The 25067-nt window shown below is 40.5% G+C and overlaps 1 protein-coding gene across 1 annotated transcript in view; it reads right to left on the reverse strand.

Annotated features, from left to right (window-relative positions):
• The window catches only part of SHANK2 (SH3 and multiple ankyrin repeat domains 2), a gene marked incomplete at both ends in the record, with an annotated part of 241253 nt that overhangs the window by 89318 nt on the left and 126868 nt on the right, over positions 1-25067 (reverse strand). Inside the window, 2 exons of the mRNA XM_084208756.1 lie at positions 18501-18625; positions 20268-20350. Coding sequence (XP_084064882.1) covers positions 18501-18625; positions 20268-20350 — 208 coding nt within the window. The remainder of the gene's footprint in view (positions 1-18500; positions 18626-20267; positions 20351-25067) is intronic.

A 25067-nucleotide genomic window follows, 5' to 3' on the forward strand; every position in this document is an offset into this window, starting at 1 on the left:
TGCCCTTGGACACTGCCAGGGATGGAGCAACCACAGCTCCTCTGGGAAATCCATTCCCGGGCCTCCCACCCACTCAGCAAAACCTTTCTCCATCACATCTACTCTGAACCAAACCTCTTTTAGTTTAAAACCACCTGCCCTCATCCCACCACCCCCCCCGCCCCATCTTTCCATCAGCTCCAGTTAAACATTAGAAGGCCACGGCAGGGTCTCCCTGGAGCTGTCTCCTCTTCAGGCTGAACAAGCCCAGCTCCCTCCAAGCCTGTTGCTCGAGGGACACTCATCCATTTGGTGACAGCTTCATTCCAAGTGCCAGCGTGGGGGTGGAGCAGGGAAGGAGTGGAGCAGGGAGCTCCAGGTTGGCAGCACATTTTGCATCTCTCCCTGCAGGAAGCACCAGGGCAGGAGAGGAGCATGTTTGAGTTTCCTCAGAGCTCCCTGCAGTGCCAGCCCTGGAGGGGCCCCAGAGCTCTCCCCATCCCTCCCAGCAAGGCTTGGGGCACCCCAGGAATCAGTAGCTTTCCCTCTCCTGCTGCTACCCAGAGCTAGAGAGAATGAACTGCCTTTTTTCCTGCAGTACACAGAAAAGATTCCAGAGGAAGAAAAGGAGAAAGCTTCATCTGTATTCACAGAAAGAGAATATATATATATACATATATATACATACACACACATACATATATATATATCTCTATCTCATATTCTCAGAATGGAGATCTAATCGTGGAATGGGTGGGATGCAGTTCAAATCTCTTAATCTCTTTGTCAAGTATAAAGAAAAAAAAATATATATTCATAGAATTATAGAACCTTCTAGGTTGGAAAAAGAGCACCAAGTCCAACCATTCCCCAGCACTACAAGGCCACCACTAACCCATGTTCCCAGGTGCCACATCCACACAGCTTTTAAATCCCTCCAGGCATGGGGATTCCACCACTGCCCTGGGCAGTCTGGACCAGGGGCTGGACCATCCTTTTAGTGAAGAAAATTTTCCAAATATCCAACCTAAACTTCTCCTGGCATAAGTTGAGGCCATTTCCTCTCAAATATGATGGGACCATCTTGAAAACAATGTATTGGGTATGCACCAAATGCTGACTGTGTGTGCCATTTCTGTAACAATAAAAAATGAAGAGAATAATAAAAAAGGAACATCATAATAATAACACATTTTTACTGAATAATAGTATTAATTATGGTCCTAAAGAGGCTAATCACAGGAGCTAGTACTCATGAAGGGCTGTCAGCACATTGATGTTGCTGCAGCATGATCTGCCACATTCCCCTACCCAGAAGCTTTTACTTCCTTTTAGAAAATTCCAGCTGGAGAAGGAAATTAAATCTGTGATATAAACATGTTTCAGTGAGTTTGTTGGGTTGAGTTATTCAGACCACAGCAGTACCTCTGGTTTAAATAGCACTGATGAGTGACAGTACAGAAAGTGCCTGTAAAATGGGAGTAGAGTCATCTCCTATTAACGTGTGGTCACCAATAGTACTCATTCATTAGAGACTTTTTAGAATTTAGGAAGCAAAAAAGGGAATAAATGAGAAAAAGCAAGGCAAACCTCACAGTGCATGTTCCAGCATCATCCACAAGCCTGACAATTTAGGCCTGGGGAAAAAAAGCAGTGGCAAACTAACAACCAAAAGGCAAGTTCATGTTTGTTCCCTTTCCTTTCCTCTCTTTATAGCTCTTCATGCCCCCTAAGAAAAGACTCAAGCTTTTAATCTCAAAACACTTCAAAATTATAATACCCCAAATCAACACTGACATAAATGACTACGCAAATTATACCATAAAAAGAAAAAATGCTTTTAGGTTACAAGGTTCTGTAGCAAGAATTTAATAGATTACAATTCCTTTCCACAAAGAATTCCAAATATTCTGCTGGAATTAAACTGGGGGAAGTGGATTGCTACATTCCTGCAGCCTTTAAACAGTTGGAATGGGTCCTAAATGAAACATAATACAGCAAATAACAAAATTATGAGCTTTCTCAGAAGGACAAGGACTGCAAATGTACATTATTACCTTTTAAAAGAAGATGTTTCCTACATATATTGCTAGTTTTGCAATTTGATAAAGCAGCTGGGGAGAAATGATATTAAACATATAAATTTTCTTTCTTTGTTGTATATTGATTGCAGTGAATTAGATTCAATCTACAGCTACTTTGTTTTGGTTTTGAGAGCTTGTTTGGAGTCAGTTGGCTGCAAAAATACGATTTTGCCAAGCCCCACTGGCACAGACAAGGGAGCAGAGCCGATGAATACGTGAAGAGTTATTTTGGCAAAATGACTGACGTGGGCAGCTGATGGCCCAATCGATCTCCCACTCGCAGGGATAGCTGCTTCCTGCTGGCAAGGGCCACCTCCAAGGCAGCTGGAGCCTTTTCCAGAGGGGGGCAGGAGCCAAGGCTGGGTGGGAAGGGGTGCAGGGCTGCCTGACCATCCCTGTCCCCGCCGGCTTCTGTATCCTGGTTGCACATCCCGGTATTTCTCACAGTTGCTTGGAGACAGTTGCTGTGTTACAAGTCAACTGGAGCTGTAAAACAGCACCACGGGCACAGATTGGTGATACTCTGTCAAGGGGGATCTTGTACTTGCTGACTGCTCACAGCTCTCTCCTTGCTCTTTAAGATGCAGAGATTTAGGTATTTAGGAGGGAATGACTTAGGAAGGTTTCTGTCCTCACTGATACATTTGTGTTCAGTGTATAATACCAAATTAAACCTTCTGAAACTGCACTGATCATTTCCCAGTGTTGAATTTTGCTCACAGTGTTTTTCTAGTTGCACGAAAAAATGTGGAGATTGTCATTATACAGGACGAGGGAAATATTTCATACATTTGCTCAGTAAATAAAAGCCATATTTTACAAATTAGTAGCTGCATTTTATTCTTGCTCAATATTAGGATATATGAAATACGTTTCCCTGTTATGTATATGAATCTATACCATGTGTCACAGCTACCTGATGTGAAATATGAAGCATTTAATTTACCACCAACCTTTCTGTCCCTTAGCAGCTTATCCTCACTAATATTTCTGACATCTTTTGCACTTTGCATGCATGTATTTTAAGCCAACCATGAAACAGAGGCACAAATACATTTAACAAACAGAAAGCAGAAATACCAGGATCCCTCAGTCCTCTGTAAAGCTGCTTTCCAGCTGGTCAGCCCCAGCACATCCTGGTGCCCAGGGGGATTCCTCCCCAGGTACACTTCCTTTGACATACTCAACATTGGCATTCCCTGCTCTTCTAGTTAAGCTCCAAATGCTTTACTGGTTTTGAATTATGCCTAAGATCCTATATCTGATCATCGCTGTACAAATTTAACAGGACAGCTCATAGAGCCCAGCCCTCAAAAAGTGTTCTCCTTTTCCCTGTATTTCGAAATATTATCTCTACCCTTTATTTCTTATCCCAGGAGATTCTTTTCTCTTACTACACAATAAGCTGGTTTTCAAGCACATCTTTCCCAATGTCCAAATGAAAACTGAGACTGCCAAGGCAGTTATTCATACAACCACCAATTTCTTCCAAAAACATGACTTCCCATTTTGGAATCCCTAAAGTTGGAAAAGCCCTCCAAGATCATCAAGTCCAAACTTCAACTGAACACTGCCATGCCCCTGAAACATAACATGAAATGATAAATTCTGGCTCCTGAAGGCTGGTGGGTTTTTTAATCTCTTTTCTAGCAATTCTAATCTGACACCAGCACCAGCTCTCCAGCTGTGGGAATATTGCTAACTCAGTTCTCAGGTTGCTTCTCTAAGTGTCCTGAGGAAGCAGCCATATCCCAAATTCCCCCATAGTTGGACTATGACTAAGAAGGCTCTGAGGTTTCCATCAATAACATTCTCTTTCAACACTGCTGCCTTTTAAAGGTCCATCATCCTTCAGGTCTGCTGACCTCTGGCAGACCTCCCTGTTTCTGGCACATTTGAAAGAAAAACATCTATCAGCAGATTTTTATGCCTTTGACTGCTTCTTCCTTGAAATCTATTTTGGTGAGCCATACAACAGACTTTTAACTCTGCAGGGATAAAGTCTTTTCTCCCTTGGTCATATTTCCAGTTTTAAACTAAGGTTTCCTAATTCTTAGTGACATTGTTTAGAAGCCATTTAACAACAGTCTTTTTGGTGGCTGCACTCCTATTAGACAAAAAATGAGGAAGGAAATAAAAAAACCAATCAGATATCTTTTGTTTTAAAAGGTGCCTAAGGCAGGCTGTGTAGAAGGATGCTAAATTTCCTCAGAGCAAATAAAAATACTTGGAGAACCAAAGAGAAATCCTGTTTAGCTTAATTCAGAAGAATAATTTTTCAAACCAGGTATTGCTCTGGAATTGTTTAATTTTTCATCCTTGAGCTTGTTGTAGCAAGGGTTATCCTGCCACATGCTGGGTCAGGCTTTCTGCAGAGCCATCAATCCACTTAAAGTGTATCCAGACAGTTCCTTGGAAACCAACCCAGGACAGTTTTGAGAGCTCTCCGGAGCTGACCTGTGCCTCTCACTAAACTGATGAGGCAGCACTTCTCTGTGAAGCCAATTCTTTGCAGAAATATTTCATTATATTCTATTTTTTCCACTACTTTTCTGTATCCCAGAGACCACCAACTCAGTCGTCCTAGAATGGATCACTTAGGGCCAAATTTCTTTTCAGAACAAGCAAACTCAGTGCAATTTATCCAAAAGACCATTGATGGAATTAGGATATTTTAGTGACAAACTGAGTCACAAATGCACGATTCCCAACCGTTAATTTATTAGGTCATATAACAGAGAAAGAATTTGACCGTAACATTATAACACAGCTGTTTTATTTCAGATGTGGAACGAGGCCAAGGATTGGATAATTGTGGTGCTTCAATTAGTGGTGACTGGAGTGCTGGTGAAGTGGCATTGTTTGCTGCCAGGCAGGAAGCCCAGGGAAGCTCATTAACCAGCCCGAGGCTGAGAAGGGCTGGGGGGGATGATCCTCAACAGGCCATGGCAGGTGGCAGCACAGCAACAGCAGGGACCTTCCTTTCCCTCCACACTGAGCAGAGTTAGCAGCAACTCAGCCTAAAATCTGCATTTCCCAGAAAAAACCTGCATCTTCCAGCCAAAGGATATTGGGCAAAATTGTCTGGGCCTACACAGAGATCTCAAAGAATCATGGAATCATAGAATGGTTTGGGATGGAAGGGATCTAAAAGGTCATTTAGTTCCAACTCCCCTGCCATGAGGGAGACACTTGCACTAGACCAGGAACACCTTCCGCTAGACCAGGAATCTGATGAAGATTCTAAGAATCATCATTTGTGGTCCTCTGTTCTTTTCCCTGGAAATTCGATCCCACATGCTTCTCCTTTTTTGTTCATTTCCCTGCATTAGAAGTGTTTATTCATCCTTCCTCTGCCCTGCCTTTATCAAAATACAGTCAATCCTATCCCCACGGCAGTGATGTGCTGTCAATATTTTAATAATGTTACCCTCACTCAGCTGTCCCAGCTCCCAGCTCTTGGGGCAGGATTAGACTCCTCTGGAAATCACTCCCTGCAGAAGTTGGGAAGCTTTTTCCTCAGTCAAGGGAAAAAGCTCACAGTGCTGTATTATATTGCCACTGCAAATCTCTCCCTTGTAGGAGCCAGACAAGGATGGAGAAAGGTTGTCAGCATTAACCACCATGGTTGCCATTCTTCTCTGACCTTGGGAGTGAAGGGGAACAGGGGAAAACAACGAATCACTCTCTGTATTTTTCAAACTGCTGGAAAAAAATTGTCAGGGGGAGAATCATATCATCTTCCTTTTTTATATTCTCACCTCCTTAGAAAGCTTATTCATATCTCTGTCTCTATTTAGCTTCCTAACACGCACACATCGGTGCATTTTTGGAGGGGCACAAGGAAAAGGGGGGCAGGGGAGGCTCTGCTCCCCAAAACTGCCCTCCCAGCTGGCTGAGAAATCAAAGGGTTAACAGTATTATTATTATCATTCCTCACCACTTGCATTACTCAGAATAATCCCAGCAGGCTGCCAAAGCTGCCACAAAACATGAACAGCCTGAAGAGATGGATACATATGGTGGCTGAGGCAGCTACATCCAGCTCAGGCTCCCACTGCCACGAGGAAAGCTCAGAGAGAAGGGATCTCTCCAGACTACAGCCCCAGGAACACCTGGAAAACGTGACAGCCCTTCAGGGAGTTGGACTGGCTCCGTTCTGTTCCAGCTCTCTCAGTGTTACCGGGTTCTGAAGTTTATTTTGGGATTGAAATTAGGTGCAGAATTTGTACATCTCTGCTCGAACCACAGGGTTATCTGCAGTCCCTGTCAGAGGAATCCAAGGGGACATCTGGCACTAACATCAGGATGACAAGGCATGGAGCAATGAGAATGCTACAAATACAATCAATGGAGCAATGAGAATGCTACAAATACAATCAATGGTTTCACCTTTTTAAGAATTTCTCCAAAAGTGATGAATTTAAATAACCAAAATAATTTTTAAAAGACTGGCCAGGCTTTCCAGATGTTAGAAAGTACTGGATTTATGCTTTTTCCCACATATAAACAATATGTTACCAGCCTAACTCCCATTTTTTACTGTTGATAATCTGAGTGATTCAGTGCCTTGATACAAAGCCATAAATCTGACAATTTTCAAATGCTCAATTTTTCAAAACATGTACTGCCATTGCCTTCCTACTGGTATTTATGTGGAAACACTTATATTCCTGCCCAGAGTGTCCTCTGAGCATTTGTGTCTCTAACCTGGGACAACCAGGCCCTTGTTTTGTGCTCAGCTGTGACCTGAAGTCCTTAAGACGAAATAATTTCTACAAAATTTCTGAATTAAAAAAAAAACCCACTATTTTATTTTGATTTACATAGCTCGGAGTCTTAATTCCTTCAGGAAATAAGTTGCCATGCATTTTCTACCTTGCACAGTAAGTTTAGTAAACATTACATTTTAAATGAGGTTCTGTAATTCCAAGTCTAAGACTAACCTTCTTCCTTCAACCACTCCTAATATATCCTAAAATCCCAAGAGAGCCATTCAGCAAAGGTGTTGTTAACTTGCAAATACAAAGTTGAACCTCAGGTTGATATCTTAAAGCTTTATTCTGCATCAAAAAACATCTCACAGTCTGTTAAACCATTGGATCAAAATGTCTCAGTAGGCTGATAGAAAAAAAAAAACCCAAATTGTAATAACTTTTTTCCCCATTTTCTTGTTTTCTTCCCATCTCTTTCAACTTTTCAGATTACATTTGTAAGAGTTTTCCTTCCTGATTTATTTTACCTCATTAGCAAGAAGATTGACAAATGAAGAGAAGTATGCTGGGATTACATTTAAACAATTTTTGGTCTCTCTGACTGACTGATTGCAGCTCATCCACTACTTAGAGGATCTTACTCCAAATCAGAATGAAACACTCAAAGCTGAACTTATCAAAAGATGAGCAGAAGGCAGCGAGACTGGATCTTACAAAACCTTGTAAATACAGATTATCTATACTGAAAGCATCAAATAAAATCAACCCCATCTTGTGCTAGAAGCAGACAGGGCTTGCAGGGAGCAGGAGCATCCTTTGGGAATGGGTTATTGAGCCCAAGCTTGCACACATGACTCCAAACTCCACATTAAGCAAATTCTCAAGTCTGACTAAAGATCTCATTTGATATTTAGTATATGAAGGACCAGATGGGCAGGAACCTTCCCACAACTACAGACCAAGTGATTTTTTAATGCCACCGTAGCAGGGCAGTTTTCAGAGTAAACTTTGTGCTGAGAGAGTTCTCAGTGTGCACGGGAGAGAACAGGAACCAACGTGAATCAAAACTAATTAAAATAATAATTCAAAAGAGACACTTCTCCCAAAGACATTACTGCAGAACAATAAAGAAATTGCTGTGCAAACATGGCATATTTTATTGAAGACAGCTTTTCTTTACTCAGATCCCTATGGACTGGCAACCAAATCCAAAGCAGGAAGAAAAATGTTCCTCGTCTATAGAATATGATAAAATTGAGATATTAGAAGGGAAAAAAACAAAAGCAAAAAAATACCAAAAGCAAAAAAACAACAAACCCCTGATATTCTCACATGGAGACAAATAAGTAAGAAAAAGAGCTTTCTAAATGTGGATTTGCACATTTATGCCAATTTGAAAGTTAAAGCTTAGAATGGGTCATACAGCTCCCAAAAACTGCTGTCATGTCACTGATCTGTGCTGATTATGAGTAACTGTGTTAAAACTATCTGGGTGGATAATTGCCTGGCAGCAGCAGCTTTGCATATAAGATAGTCACTAAAAAAAAAAAATTAAAAATAAACAACTTTTACATCTTACTACATCAAAAGGTCTTTAGAAATATGTAAATTGGATTAATGACATCCATTTGTACATTAAAAGCAGCAAAACAGAAAATATAAAACTGCTTAAAATATCAAATGTTTTTTAATATTCAGAGAGTAACGCTGAAGCTTCAGTAGTAATCCAACAATTAGATGTGGGTTAGTATGCAAATGAAGGAGGGAGTTCACTCATTAAAAATTCCTCCATAATGTCAGGAAGGTGGCAATATTCCTGTGTGGAAAACCTATTCTTGGTGACTTTTACAACAGTGTCAAATATTGTGCCAGTTCCATTTTTATGTTCCAAACCCTTCCCTGTTTTTAAGGTTAAAGACAGGAATTTACCATTACATAATCCCTTCAGAGATGGAAAAACCTACCCAAACAATCTTCCTATTCAAGCAACAGTTAATATTAACATTAAAAGATCCTAATCTACTCAAAATTAATCAAACTTTCATTTCAATCTGCCTTGAAAAAGGCCAAGAAAAAGTCAGTGCCTGAATGACAAGATTTAGTGTAGCTGCTTTAAGAGCATTTGAATAGTTCAGAGAGGATCCAGCCACAGCCATGGGAAGATTTATCCACCACGGGAATGTTCTGAATCCAGCATTTCCAGTCTCAGTGAGGCAGCTGAAACATGAGCACAAGGATAAGGCAACTGCAGAAAGCTGGAACTGCCTCACAGAATCCTAAACCTCTGCAAGTTATCCCAACTTCTTTGTGAGGACAGAACCAGAGAATGGTTTAGGTTGGGAAAACCCTCAAACATCACTGAGTCCAATCCCTAATGCAGCACTGCCAAGGCCACCACTAACCAATGTCTCAAGTGCCACCTCCACATGGCTTTTAAATCCCTCCAGCAATGGTGGCTCCACCACTGCCCTAGGCAGTGCTTCAGGCCCTTTTTTCTGGGGAGATATTTTGCCTAATATCCAATCTAAACCTGCCCTGATCCAGCTTGAGGCTGTTTCCTCTTGTCCTGCTCCTTGGGGGAAGGGGCAGTGGCTGTCATAGCCTTCAAATGGCAGCAGCTGCCCAATCTGGCATTATTTGCCACCATTCAAGGCACGGGCAAGTTTCTTTACTGTCAGAGATGCCAAAGAGAAACACCAGGTCTCAAGCCTGAGGTTTTCACACCTTTACACATGGAACAAGACCCATCCAGAGAAAACCACCTTGATCAATCCCTTGGGGAGACCAAACAGGAACAAGTTCAGGCACCCAGGTTTGGGGCCATACCATGAGAAAGGAGCAAAAGGACAAAAGTTCTGAACAGCACTTCTGCAGAGGTTTGCTTGGGATACAAAGAAGCAGTAAAAGGAGAGTTGGAGATGAATATTCCTAGTCTTTGAGTCTTGGATAACAGCTGCCTACATAATTTCCAGCTCTGAAGAACCACCACTTTTTTAGGTGTGCACATGATTTCTATTAAATATCTCCAAACTATTCTAAAAATGCACAGGGAATTATGGGAACCAAAGAGCTACTCCCAGACAAAACCCATCTTCAACTCCACTCCCAATCTATCTGGTTTTGTACAAGCCACCTCCAAAATAAGCACAGTCAAGGCATATTTAGATATTAAAAACCCAAGAAACTTTCACAAAATTATTACAATGGATGTTTTGCTGATCATTTAAAAGCCATTTCCTCTTTAATTTAGGAGTTGAAGGGAGCCATAATCATCCTCAGTGTAAATAAATACACCAGATGCAGTTAACAACTCACAAGCCTGTCTGTCAGCAATGACCATGGCTTCTCACAAATCTATCTGGTGTCAAAAAGTCACAGGTCAAGTCCATTAAAAACAATAGCAGTTGTTTGGAGAACAATTCTGGAAGAAGGAATTCCAGTAAAAAATACGGGGAGATTGATGTGGTGAAATAAAAAAGGATTCTTGGATTTTGCTGCTTGTATTTTTTTCAAATAAAATACAACATAATCAACACAAGATTTTTGTATCTGCTCTGCAGATTTTTGTATTATATTTGTCCAGAACCAGCCCTTTTTGTAACAGGCTGTAAATAAACCCTTCCATTACTTTTTTTTATGAACTTCTATGCTTTCAAATTCTCTTAATCAGCAAATAAAGGAACACTTGGGTACCTACTCTTATCCTACCATTCTATACACTCATTCTTGAGAAATTTCCATGTATTTGCTAGGACAATTTCCAGTGCTCTGATCAGCAAACCTCTCAGAGACCTTCAAGTGCAGCCACATCCAGAACCCAAAACGGAGGAGCCACCACTTGGCCATGAAGACAACACAGGAGGGTGTATTTTGACCATGGAGAAATTATATTTTTCTAACAAGTGAAAACTTTCTACCACAAGATGACAACAAAAAATCCTCCCCAGACAGCTGCCAGAATATATGAGGCAAAAATGAGGTAATGATAAATGATTATTATCCTTCATTGTATACAAGAGTCTCTGAAGATTTCTATCAGTGGCACAACAGGATGTAAAATGTTATTTCTAATCTGATTGATTTAAAGTACATTTCAATTTGCTTATTAGATGAATTTGCTGAGCCACACAGTCACAAGGCAGGGGAAATGCTTTGAAGGTAGAGAAAAAAACAAGGCAGGGATTCCTTGGAAAGCCACCCTCTCCCTTACTGCTGTACTGCAGAGTTGCACAGTAATTCCAGAGGAACACAGCAGCTCTGAATGGGATGGCCACCATCTATTGGGATAACTCCAACACTGAATATTCCCATGTATTTACCATTAGCCATCTTAGCAGGAGAACAGCAATGGAGAAGGAAGCCTTCTCCTGCCTTTTTTAAAAAAGCAATTAATGGATTAAATCTGAACCCAGTCTTCTGCAGAGGACACATGCTAGAGATTGGATATAAAAGGAATATTAATCAAAGGAATGCAGAGCTTCTGCTAGATCAGACCCAAAAGTTCAGAATGTCTTCAAATCAAGTGTTTCTGCAGTTCTTAGCACCCACACAGAAGCAGTGGGGAGTCTGCTGTGTGTACCAACATTAGAGATTTATTTAACCCCTCTGAAACCTCGAGAACAGTTTAGGAACCTCATTCTACAGTAAAGGTTAAAAGGGGATGACAGTGAAGAAATCCAACCAAAATCCCCTACATGAATATAGTATATGTCCACCTACAGAGTTCTCATTTGCTTTTTCCAATTTGGAGATAATAGCAAAAATATATTTTCCTAGTAGGGGTCCATCAGTGAAGCTATTTTTCCTGAGAACTTGAATTCTTGGGATAGGAAAGGTTACTGCTCATGAAGCCTATGATGATCAGATGTTCCTGCTCTTCCTTTTAACCTTTGCACAGACTTGTGGCTCATGAAACACAACCAGCAGGTGAACGGAGCATTTCAGTGTCAGACAAATGGATTGCCAGTCTCAGAATAGAAAAAAGAAAACTGTCCATTAAACAAAGGAAGAAACCATGACACACACATGTGATGGTATTTCTTCTGCTTGTAAGATGCAGACACCTCCCCCAGAAAAAGGAAAACCAAAGAAAATAAAGAAGGAAAAATTCCAGATTTTTAGATTACTTCTGTCCTAAGCAATAGGAGTTGGTCAGTTCATTCTCCGCTATTTGAAACAATTCATCTGCTTTCCCTTACCTGCAGTTTTGCAGGTTTGTAGCAACATCCTGCAATTAAAAGACACTGAATTTTCTCCCCTTAAATACAAGGCACAAGTAGTGTTTTTCATATAGCTCCAATCCAGCAACCAGGTTTCCATAGTATCCAGAGACTAAAAAAAGCCAACGGCCTTCAGGGAAATTAATTTTAATAGAATGTCTTGTGGTAATTGCCCAACCACACCACAAAAATGGCATTTATTTATTTGGTGTTAGCTTTAATACTTAACCCCAACACCTGAGAGCTGGAAATGGAAGACATGCTTTATTCCTGTGCTATTTGAAGAGAGGCTGGACAGATTTCTGCATGAGTGAAGACCAGCCAGAGCTGAGCTTTATGTGAATCGCAGGATGGCCAAGGTGGCTGGATGCCACTGGATGCCTTCTAGGTCGCCAAGAACTGGCTATTTATACTAAGCTGCTTAACTTTATACAAATTTGCTATTTTTAGAGGATTTTGTAGTAGGAATTTGGGGAAACAGTGGTTTTCATATTCACTAGGAGTCAGAAAGCTCCCTGTGGATATCTCCACACTCCAAATGCAGTCCCACGAGCTTTGGCAGAATCCCTCAGGACAGGAATGTCAGGAAATGAGCTCTGAGTTTTAAAGAGCTACTTGTTAAATTTTGGGGAACCAGAAGCCCAGTACACACCTCGTGGAGCATCAAGGCTAAAGGAAAATGCTTCCCAGTTCTGCCTACAGCCTGGAAAGCAAAGGGCTTTCATTCTTGTCTGCTCTTTGTTCTTATTTTTAAGCATATTACTTGCTTGTGTGTGAATAACTGAGATCCTTTAAGAACCAAATTATGTTTTGTCTGCCCATTTCCATCTATGTCAAAAAGAAAACAGTCAATAATGTATTATAAAATTAGCCAAGATTTGTTCCTCTTTTTAATAACCACACTGGCACATTTGGAACACCATCACTTCCCACGGGTTAGAGGATACACGTGAAAAACAGAAAAAAGGATCAGAAACTGTTATGTACAATGGGTCTGTGCACATCCAAAACACTCTGAGGGCACAATAATGTCATTAAGGTGCCACCATACACTAAAAACATAAATTAAGAAAAAAACCAAACAAACCCAAACCCTCAGTTACCGACTTTAAGTGGAGAGAAAGTAAAACACTTCCCCATTAAGTGAAAAATTAATTCCCTCGGTCAGATGCTGCACAGATACTCAAGGCTGTTCTACACTTGTACCACAGCTGCTCTTTTTCCAAAAGCCCATTGTTCCAACCCTCCAGTGCATCTGTAGCTAGGAGAATTCCAAAAGCAAAACAGGAAGAAAGTTTTCTTTGGACTCTGAGAGCTTGCATTTTAGGCAGTGTCAGGTGTTTGCTGGTGCTTAATAGACATAATTTACAGACGTCACCAAAAACATGATGAGTAACTGGTTAATAGAAATAAGTTTTGTCCTTTAATGGTTGGTTAAATCAAACTGTGTGCCACTTAAATATACAGATTTAAAAATAGTTGTGCCTAGCCTGGTGCTATGTACATGCATAAAAAATCCCAGAATGGTTTTTGTTGGAGGGAACCAAAGCCCATTCAGTTCCAAGCCTCTGCCCTGGCCAGGAACTCCCTCTCCAGAAGCTCAAACACTGCAGTGCTGCTGCAGCTTTGGCAAACCCCTCGTCATTAAAAAGATGTTTGTAGAGTTGATCCAAACCCAAAGTAGGTGCTGTCTAGGAACAGAGCAGCTCCCAGCCTGGCTCTTCTCCTGCCAAACAGGAGGCTCCCTGGCTGGGCAGGAGCAGCAGCCAAGCTGGCAACAAAAAATCCTCCTGCAAGACACTGAACCAATGTGGACTTGCCTCTGCTGGTCCCCCAGAAAGGCCTAAGAGTGAGAGATAAATCCAGCCCTCAGAAATGTACTGAGAATGTTGGCTTTGCTTTCTTCCTCCTACACATAGCACTCTTATTAAGCACTGCATGGAGTTGGTGTCCATACTGCTGGAAGGAGAGGAGCAAACTTTCAGCTGCAGCGTGAGAATCCTGGTTCTTACAAAGCCATTAACAAAGCCTCCACTTATTTCCAAGAGAGAAAAAGTATCATGGTTCTCATGAATCTGCCCATAAGAAAAGAAATCATTAATTTAGATTTCTATCTGGTGGTAGAAACAAGCAGAGTTCACACTAGAAATAAGAGAAAGAACACCCAGGGGGTAATTAATGAAGAGTATCAAAGGATGGGAAGGTTTCTCTCTTGCTAAAAGGACTGGAATCAGTAATAGCCAGCTTTGTAAAACCACTAATTCACCCCACCACTGAATACCAAGGTAAGGCATAACATTGCTAAAAATAATAATTACTAGAGTTAAAGCTACAAAAATGAAGTCCAAAGTTTGCTTCCTACAGCTGTTTTCAAGCTTGTATAAAGTGCTTACTGGAATAAAACCAGTAACCTATTCCTAAATAGCCTTCATTTGTGTATGAAGGTGGGAGGTTTTTTGGGGTTTTTTTTAATACTTCAGATTTTTTAAATGCTTATTGCAACTTTTACATGCAGTCAGAGGACAGATATCTTTAATACAATGATAAAATAATGCTGTAATAAAATGTTTATTTTCTACCCAAAACAAGTTAAAGAAAAGTTTGTACTAGTAAATTGTATAAGCTTTTGAGGATGAAGAAATGCAGGCAGTTATACTACAGATATTTTGCAAGTACCAGCTGAAGAGTTCTGCAGAAAAATTATGCCATTTCTTCTATTACCATCTCTGGGTTTTATCCTCAAATTAAACCTTGAATTTTGCCCTTTTGTTTTTATTTTTAAATGAATAATTCACCAGGTTTATCTAGTTTACATATTAACTGGAATGTAAATAAGCAGCTATGCTATTCCAAAGACAATAACATTTCAATTTCTCTAGAAAAATAAGAGATTTTATGGCACAATAATGCAAACTGCAATGCCTCATTTAGAGAACAAATGCATTGCTCTGGTAAAATATTGCAGAATTAACTTGGCTTTCTGAGTATTTATAGTGTAACATTATTGTTTGTGTGACAGGGAAAATCCCCATGAGCCACATCAGGCAACACCTGCACAACAGCTGCACACTCATGGGGACAACAAGAACAAATAGTTAGTAATCCACTGGGGGTTAATTTTAAGAGACACTCTATATCCTACCACACTAAAACTCTCCACAAAACACTATTCTGAGTTAAAACAGGCCTTCCAGTTTAATGGATTTCTTTACTCAAAAATGGTTAGACTTATGTCAAAGCAAATCTCCAACACAACCCCACCTTCAAGAATTCTTGAAGTCATGTCTCAAGGCAGAACTCTGAATTTTTCCAGACTTGAGCAGTTATAGTATAGAAATCCAGTCACTGATGAGTTATTAATGACCTACAAAGGAATTAGTGATGGTTGTAAATTTTTAACCCCTTTCTAATGGAGACTGCAGTATTTAGTACTTGGCCTAATATGTTGCTTTACTTTTATCTATATTTTTAATCAGGCTGATCTCAAGATTCAAGAAAACATCAACCAAAATAGTGAAAAATAACACATAGGGTAAGCTGTAAAATGACAGCTATAACAACCAAATCATAATCATCCGTGTTTTCTGACTGTTCATCAAAGTGAAGAAAAAATAAATCACATTGAATTGGCATCTCTTAAATTGCTCATGAAAATCCACATCCATTGACAGCTGCCTCTACCTCACTCCTTCAGCTCTAAAACTACTCCTGCACTTGTCCAGTACATTTGCCCTGTGCTCTATCCAGGAAAGCCACTACACACTCTACAATTTTTATCACAAAAAACATGGCTGGGTTTGAAGCAAGGAGGATACAAACCACACACTGTCAGAAATTTCCATGGAGACTCTGTGAGCACTGTTTCCAAGGGCAAGTGTAATGTTCATCTCTGAAGTCTCATGTTAAAATTAGTTTTACAGGTTGGACAAATCAGGAACTGCACATTTGATAAAAACTCAGTCATATGATACAATGCCAGCTGTTCCAGGTAATCCCTACTCCATTTATCTGCTAGAGCAAAACAGTACCTTTTCTACCTTTTTTGTATGGATCTTTTATTTGTTCTGCTCCACATATATCAACCCCAAACATGAATTATTATAATGCCTCAGAGCTGATACTGAAGTTTTCCCTCCTCCAGAAGATTCCAGACCAAAACTGTACACAAGGAAATGATGCCCTGTCCTCCTACCCTCATGCTCTGCAAAGAAAGGATCTATCTCCCTGTCAAAGCTGTCTTTCCACAGTGAGGTTTCCCTCATCTCCATGAACCCAAGCCACCAAACCTCCTCAAGCAAGAATGAAGCATCTGCTCTGCCTCTCATCTTGCCCCCTGCCAAACTGAGCTCGCCCCTCCCTAACACCCAGCGCCTGCCACAAGTGTTAAAAATAGCCTTAATTAGGATCCTGGTTGCCCATTAACTCTTTTATTATTCATGTGACATTTATGATAAATGCCTGATATTACTTACAAATGGTTGAGGTGGCACTTACACACAGAAGCATAAACTTCAGAGTCATGGGAGAAATAATTTAGCAGCAAGGCAGGCTGACTACACCAGGGCATACAATCACTTGCTGGTGTGTAAATTTAAGTTTTTAGTTCAACACAAAAGACAAAGTAGCTTGGCATTCCTGGAAGTGCAGGTGGACTTCTATTTCAACAGTCTTTTGCATCACTGTAAATATCTCTAAAGATGGCTTTCTCCATCCAGCCAGGGCTGTGCACTGCATGTTGGCCATAAAACAGAAAAAAATCCTGCCTTTCTCCAACAGAAAAGTCTCCTGCAACAGCCAAGTTGTCATTTCTCAGGATTATCATAACCTCTTAATTAAGTTACAAAATTCAGAACGGAATAACCCCGATGAACATAAATTACACAGAAATGGATTTGATTTGCATGTAATAATGGCTTCTTTCAGAATTAATTACAAATATGCTGGAGTATGGATTAACATCCTCCTGATTCAGCACAGTATGTACATGTTTAGCTGCTCTTCTAAGCTAAGGCTAGGAGTAAATTGTCTAGACAATTAATTATGATTCTTCTCTCATTTGCCAAAAAAACAGTAAAGCTTTGTGCAGAATCAGCTACCCAGCCTTCTTCCACCCCTTCAGAGATCTTAAAAAAATCCATGGGCATATTTGTCATTCCATAATGAATTAAATTGCACATTGTTCACCATCAATTCTATCTGTGCAATCTGCCAGTACAGACTCTTCATACTTCCCGTGGATTAAAAGCCTAATAAGAAACCCTCTACAAATACAGCCTTGTTTCAAAACCCCACCTAACAGGAGTAGGGAGAGCTTTGGCAGGATCCCTGCCCAGGGATCGCAGCAGTTTCATTTGTAAGCTGGTCCCTAACACTAAATGCTTCTCCTTAAGTAAACAAACAACAAGGGAAATGTGCTTGAAGACAGAGATAAAAATGCATATCTATTTACTTTAGAAGCCTGCAAAGCCTGTTCTTTCACGGCTACAGTGTGAGGAATGGTGCAACTATTTAAATTCAATCAGCATGGGAGTTCAAGGCATGCTCCAAAAAAAGCTGCGTGTTGTACCCTCTCCCGCATGCAAAAGCCAGCTCTGCAGAAATAAACATTGTAAAACCAGAAGTATTTTACCAAACCATACATGAGCCTGAAGAACAAGACATCAAATAATGTTAAATCAATAGATCTTACAGACAGGGTTTGGCCAATCCATCCCAAAAGACCTAAATTCAGTACCCAATTTCACAGAACCACAGCATCCCTTTGCTGGTCATGAAGAGGTTGTGGGGGGAAGAGGAAGAAAAATCCCAAATCGTGATTTTGCTGTAAACTGTCCAGCAACACTCAAAAGGAGAACCAACTTTTTAAACAAAACCTAAAACACCACCAAAAAAAATCCTCCAAATTATCAAACATGAAGATATTTTTGGCATGAATGAACAGAATATTTAAATATACCCTTTTTATAAAGTAATTTATACTGCAATAACATTCATTGCTTTTTTTTTTTGTATTTCAGTGTAGTGTTGGAAAAATTCAATTTCAAGGCAAAGTAATTTGCTTTAATCTCCATGGTTACTAAACACCACTGGACCATGGATGCTTCTGAGTGCAGAAATAGTTGCATAAAAAGTCATTAATTTTGGTTACTCCCCAAAAATATTTAGAAGAAACCAGAACTGATAGCCCACAGTAAATATTGAAATTCATCTAAATTTCAATAACTGAAAGAAAACTACGACCTCCCAGATATCTCTGAGAGTCTACTCCCAAAGGACAAAAAGAACAACCAGAAATTCCCAGTCAGCCTGACCATTGTACTCTTGTCACTGCTTTTCTGAATGCTGCATGAAGTTTTAAACTGATCAAGTAAACACATCACTGGTGTTAGCCCACAGAACTTGCTGCTCAGAGGCATCCCACACTTTTTCCAGAGTCAGTTCTCCACCAAGAACATCACTCTTTCCCAACACAGCACTGAGAATCAAATTTCAGGATCTCCTACCTCGATCAAAAAGTCTCCAGTTCTCAGGCCAGCTTGCCATGCTACTCCCCCTTCATCCACAGATTCCAAGTACTGCAAAGCAGGAAAGGCTGGAGTTGGGGTGAATTCTTCAATTGGTGTGTCAGCTTTAAAAATAAATACCACATTAAAAAAAGAAAGTTATGGAGTGCTTGCAAATACCACTTGACTACAGGCCTATCATTGGCCATTCCAATTTCGGGTTAAAAAATGGTGGGTGCTGGAAGTGAGAGGGATGTGCCTCATGGGAGATCAGGATGCTGGGGACAGAGTGCAACCCCCCTGCAATAGCAATCCACAGGTCTTCCTTCCAGAGGGAGAAATACCTGCTCCTTTCCTGACACAAACCAAATCAAGCTGCACCAGGCAATAGCTGGGTCCTGATATTCCAGGATATTCAGTATTTGCTCAAGTAACCCTTTTGTGTGCCTGGCAGAATGCTGTAACTCTGGCAACATCCACCTAAAAATGCATTATGTGCTGGAGCCAGGAGAGAGAATCTGGCCAAACTAGGGGGCTGGGGTGGGTAGCAAAGGATGAAAAAAAAATCAACCAGAATTTTTTTTTCCCCCTCTTACATTTAGATGTGCATAACAAAGAGACCACTTTTTAGGACAGGAGGCACAGCTGACCCTGTGACAGCCCTGCCTGCCCCTCTGTGTCACGTACATGCACAAGCAGAAAAGTCCTTGGGTCTTTCACCTGAGCTGCCCCCGCTGCTACAGAGAAAATCTGGGGGAAACCACCGGGCTCAGCCAGAGGGAGTGAGCCCTGCTCAAAGCACTGATAACCCACACCAACACTCGGAGATAAGGCAGCACCTTGGGCTTCCCTGCTTCAACTCCAGACATTTTATTTGGCTAGAACTGGCAAAGCTTTCGCAGCCCTGCAAATCCACGGTGGCACCAGTTTAGATTTAGGGGTGGGGAACATAGAGAGAAAAAGCCATGTCCCAAGAATAAAGACATGGAATAATTCTCATGCTCAAGCAAGGCAAGGGAGAACCCATGTGAAATGAGGGGGAGCAAGGGATGGGACATACCATCACATACATATATATATATATATATATTCTTTTTTAAAATACAAAGGGAGCAAACTGCACTGAAAGTTAAAAAGCAAAGCATTAAATAGGATGCCTTTTTTAACTGGTAGGAATGTCACCGTGATGGATTTTAGCCTACAGAGAAGTGCCGTGCAGCTTAACATACGAACAGCTCTAAAAATGAGCACACTACAGGCCATGCAACATACGTGCAGCTTCTCAAGATATAAAAAAAGATCATATTTTCATACTAAAACTGCACCAATGTCACCTTGCAGAAGATCCCCACCTATTTTAAACAAAACATCCTTGTGTTAACTATTCCTATTCGCAGCCCTATTGAATCGGGCTGGCATTTGAAATAAAGCAGCAGTTTTTATGAGGAAAGCAGGTTTCCCACAGTTAGGTAAACTGCACAACAGAACAGATTATTGGCAAAATACTACATCCACCAGCACGAGAAAAATACAGGCAAAACTTTCTCCCCCCAAAACAATTATGCAGTGCTTCTCCTATGTAAAAATCCAAACTGCTTCAGAGAGAAGGCACTGAAATCCATCGGAGTAGTATAGCATACAGAGAATCCTGTTGTCTAGCAACCAAGTGCACCAAGAATAATTCCTGCTTATATTCTGAGATGTATAAATTTCTTCATGCCACTGCACATCACACACACACTCACACACACACACAGAAGCACATACCTTTTGCCCCTCTGAGCACAAATCCAAATCCTTCATTGTCTTTTTTCTGCAGGACCACTGCCTTTTCTTCTATTATGCAGTCACTGTAGAGAGAATTCCGAGGATAGCGACCATTATTACATCCCTTCATCACCACTGTAGTAGCTGCTCCTCCAGTGTGCAGGTTCATCATCATCACAGCCCGTTAATCAAATAATATTGCAGTAACCAAGCATGGGAAAATATAGAACAAATAGCAGCGAGGGGAAGACAAAGACTAAGCTGGATGGTAAAAGAGAACATGACAAAGCAACTTAAAATGAATAAAAAAGGCAGAGAGGAAAAAGAAAGAAGAAGAAATCATGCATGGTGGTTTGTATTCTATATGAATGACTGGATGAACATGTGATCATGTAATCTGTGGGCTAGCTAGGACTCTAAAAGGAAAAAAAGTAAGTGAACTGAACGACAGTATCATTAATAAACTCCTCAATCGTGGATGTACCAGATGCATCTTCTAGTGAAGCCAAAATGAAACCAACCAGAAGAAAAATGAGGCAGCATTTTAAATTTAAAGATAATAAATTATGATTTTCTATTAGCTAACTAAAAGGCACAAATATATTCTGAAAGCTATGCCTTGCATCAAAAGCCCTTTTTCAATCCTATTGAATGTTGCATGCTGCAAGAATCCCACATGATCATCTGACAGCCTACAATGCTAACAACGTGCAGCTGCCTTGGCGTCATCAAGCACAAATTTCCACAGCATCAAGAATCTGCATAATTGAAATAGTAACAAGGCATGCACAAGCAGGAAAACACATTTTCTAAGGAATATTTCCTGTCTCCTGATAAACAATTAATATTATAAAACAAGGAGATGGTATAAAGGACTATTTATGTAAGCAGTATTCCCTTAAAGAGAAAGTAGCCTTAGGAATCTCACTGTCATTGGCTAAGATAAAAGTAGAAGGTAGAGGAAGAAAATGCACAGAATGCACATTAAAATGGGACCTTTCAGATACAGGGAATGATCTGTAAAAGCCCTAACGTGTCCAGTATCTTTCATTAAACATGAAGTTATTAAAAATAAGCTCAAAGCAAAAAAAAAAAAAAAAAAAAAAAAGAAAAAGAAAAAAATTTGAATGCTCTTTTAGGTACCAAAGAATTGCACAGCACGAGTTGCAGGGGTTAAGTTCATGAATTGTCAGCACTGCAAACTATGCAGCTTTAAAATACCTACAGAACTAGTTCAGATAGAAAGGAGTATGAGCAAGTTTGCTTTCCTTAATTTTTTACTAGCCAACTTCTGTTCCCACTGGTCTGGTACAGAATCCAGTCCCCTAAGCAGTAAATGCAAGGAGAGACTGGTTCTGCCTCAGGGCTATTAATAATCCCCAGGGGGAGGAGAAAACTAAATAAAGAGAAATTGTTGTGACCTTTTTATTTAAAGCTCTGAACAAAGAGAGGGATGATGATATCAGGACACCAATGGACAGCCTCCAAACCCCAGATTTTTCGTGCATCACAGACCATCCTTTTGGTGCCTTTCCAACTCTGCAGGATGAAACTTCCCATGGCTGCTGAAGCGATGATGTAAGGTTGTCTTCCAAATTGCAGAGTGTTTAACACCACACATGAATTCAAACTGCCATAGCAGTGACTTTGTGGGCAAGAGATGGTCTCCATCAGCACCCACAGCTTTTGTATTTTCAATTTATTGTAATTTACTGTGTCTTTCAGACATTTCCTGTTCTCACAGTTAAAAAATTTCTGCTTCTTGAGAAAGCCCTCCTGCTCAGGGATATCAGGATGGGATGGAATATGCAGCTCTCAGAGCCCATTAAAGCTCTCCATCAACATCCTGATGTTCTAGCAACTGAATGCTCCTGCCAAGTGCATTGGCTTATTTCCCTCACTTCACCAGCACGTTCTCAAGGTGGGTCCCTGTGCTTATCCACTGAAGAGTCAGTGTTACTTTTTTTAATACTTGGTCAAATTAATAAAACCCATTCCTTTCAAGTTTCCTTGTAATCAATCAATAGCTTAATAGAGCTTAGAAGGCAACTTCTGAGATCCTAATTATAGCAAGAGTTTGGTTCAAAGAACCCCCTCGTGTCCCCTCCCTAAATCCCACTCTTGTGTCAGTTCATTTCCATACAGAATTCAGAAGTTTATCAGCTCAGCAAACTCAGGATCAATTCTCCTGGTCTACATCCAAAGAAAAAGGCATCCAGGGTCCTTCCAGAGCCAGCTAATGAAATGGATGGGCATTGTCAAGTCAGGCTCACTTCATCCTAATAGACAGATTAAAGGTATAAAAACCACCTCTGATTTTCTTCTCACATACAGCACATCTATTCCATAAACTACCCAGTTTTATATTTCAGTTCATATACTGAAAGGGGGAATGCAAAATTGCCAACATTTCACAAAATTACATGCAAGGGGGAGGTGAGAGGGAAGGGAGGGAGAAGCACAACATGATTTTTGGTGAGAGAACAAACAAACTGATCTCTTTTCTTTGACAAATACAACTTTCTAATGTACAGTTGCAGTCATAAAGACAACAGCATCACAGCCTGGAAAGTAAAAAGATAGGCTTGAAAAAAACAGATGTGTAGCATTTCTTCTCATTTATGTTCCCTAGAAGTAGGGAACCTACAAAAATCCTATGGCTTGACCAGCTTAAACTTATTCAAGCAATCACAGAAAGAAAACCGATTCTCCCCACACACCTCAGCGCTGCAGAGCAAAGAACGAGCAGCAGGAAAAGGGGGGAAGACAAACAAGCACACAAAAAAATGAACTGAAATTACAACCTGCACACCCTTTCTCCCAGAAAAATTTGCATTCCCAAGAAAAGGAAGCAGAAGAGGGGCAGGGTTTAGCCTCTGACTCTTTGCAGTGCTGCTTTTTGCTGGCTTTGCCACACCAGGGCTCTCTTTGCCAGCCAGGGTGGACTCTCCCCCAAAGATCTGTTCACAGTCCACCTGCTCCTGGCAGGCAAAGTGGTGCCAAATGTAAAACTAGGTCAAAATTTCTCCCCATGAGCCTTCTTGGCAGCGTCTCTTTGATCCTGGAGGTGTTGTAAATACTTAGCGGCAGAACAGAGGGTATGGCAACCAGTGACAAATGAAGGTGGCATTGCATTAGGAGCTGCTCAGGGGCCTGAGCTCAAGCAAGAAGAGGAATTTCTTCCCAGGTTCTTTCGGCAAAATGCACAGCTCTGTGTGAGGCCAGGCAGTCCCTGTTATCTGTGATATGCCAAATTTCAATAGGTAAAATCCCTGAAGTCCATTTCTGTCCCATCCCAAACAAAATTCAACAGCTTCCATTTCAGAGACGAGCTCTCAGAATACGACCAGTTCCATATGATGGTAATAACATGAGTAATTCCAAAATCAATAGCTCATTATTTAAATAGGGCAAACACTGCTTTGACTTTGGGCTGTGTAAGGCCAAGATTCATTGCAGGCAAAGTTAAATGCAAAAGGCATCCTATCAAGTGCAGGATGTTTCTGTGGGGAGCACAATCATAAAACTTCAGGTCAAAATAACAGTCAATGTAAATCTCTGCTTTACTCAAGCAGTACATATTAGAAAACACACTTGTTCATCAGCTCATGTAGTTTCCTTATCAACTTAAGGCTCAAGAATTGTGCAGAGGTGTTACAATTTCCATAATGGAGAAAGGGAAATAGAAGGATTTGCCCATGGTCAGACAGATATGTGAGTTTTGAACTCAGCACTGCTCCACATAACAACCATCATTTGTGTGGGCTTTTCTAAACAGCAGGAATTTCTGCTTTGCTAACAGCCCATTAGGATAATATCTGAGGAAGGAAGAAGAAATGTCAAGTCTTTATGAAAGACCTGTATGAAGAAAATAAAGGTTGGAGTGCAGGTTCCTGCTGGAGGCAGGCCCACAAAACCTGGCTTCCTGTTCTCATCAGGGATAACTACACCCTATCTTAAGGCATGACTTATTCCACAAGCTAAAATACAAAATTACAGAGGTGGAGACTATCAGGACTATAGGATGTGTTTAGGCAAGTTTGTATCAAGTGTTTCATTGCTGATTTCAATCTGAAAAACATCAAGTAGAGGACAATCCACTGAAAATTATCACCATTATCGAGAAACAAAAGTGGTTATTTGGTATATTGTCAGTCTCTCCCTAAGGCAGAGGAAAAAATGAATGTAAAAAGGAAGTATTCTCCTGATTCCCAGCAGTCATTCATCCACTGGAAACATAACCCAACCTTTTCAGTTTCAGTAGCCCAGCAGTCCACAAGCCCTTTAGTAAGGACTTGCCCTTCCCTTGAGTGAGAAGTGGACCTCGCTCTCTCCAGGTTCATTTCTTTCAGTTGGTCAAGTAAATCTAAATCTCTTAATTAGCCCTTTTTCTTCTCCTCAGCACTCTTGCAATTGCAATCTCTTTGAAAGACCTACTGAGTTCACAACTAGATACATCCTAGAAGAATAAAGTGTTCTGCCAGGTGCAATAAAATGATATCTAAATCATTCCATAAATTTAAATGCAATGTCTGGAAGCAGTCACACTAATTCCTTTCACAGGATAAGATGGCCAATTTATGGTTATGCTCAAGCCAGAGAAGGGCATTTGGGAAATCCATTCAACAGGAGGAGCCCTTTGTGCATTATCCAACAGTCAATCCCTGTTAAAGGCACATCAAAAATATTCTTTCCATTTTTTGGGAGGTAACCTGTCCTGATACCACATAAAATGGAAATTATGTCTACAGCAAACATTATTGTAGGATATAGCAAACTTTCAGTGGGAAAATATTTCCT

This window comes from Fringilla coelebs, assembly GCF_963513975.1.
Source record: "Fringilla coelebs genome assembly, chromosome: 6".
In the NCBI taxonomy this organism is placed as follows: Eukaryota; Metazoa; Chordata; class Aves; order Passeriformes; family Fringillidae; genus Fringilla; species Fringilla coelebs.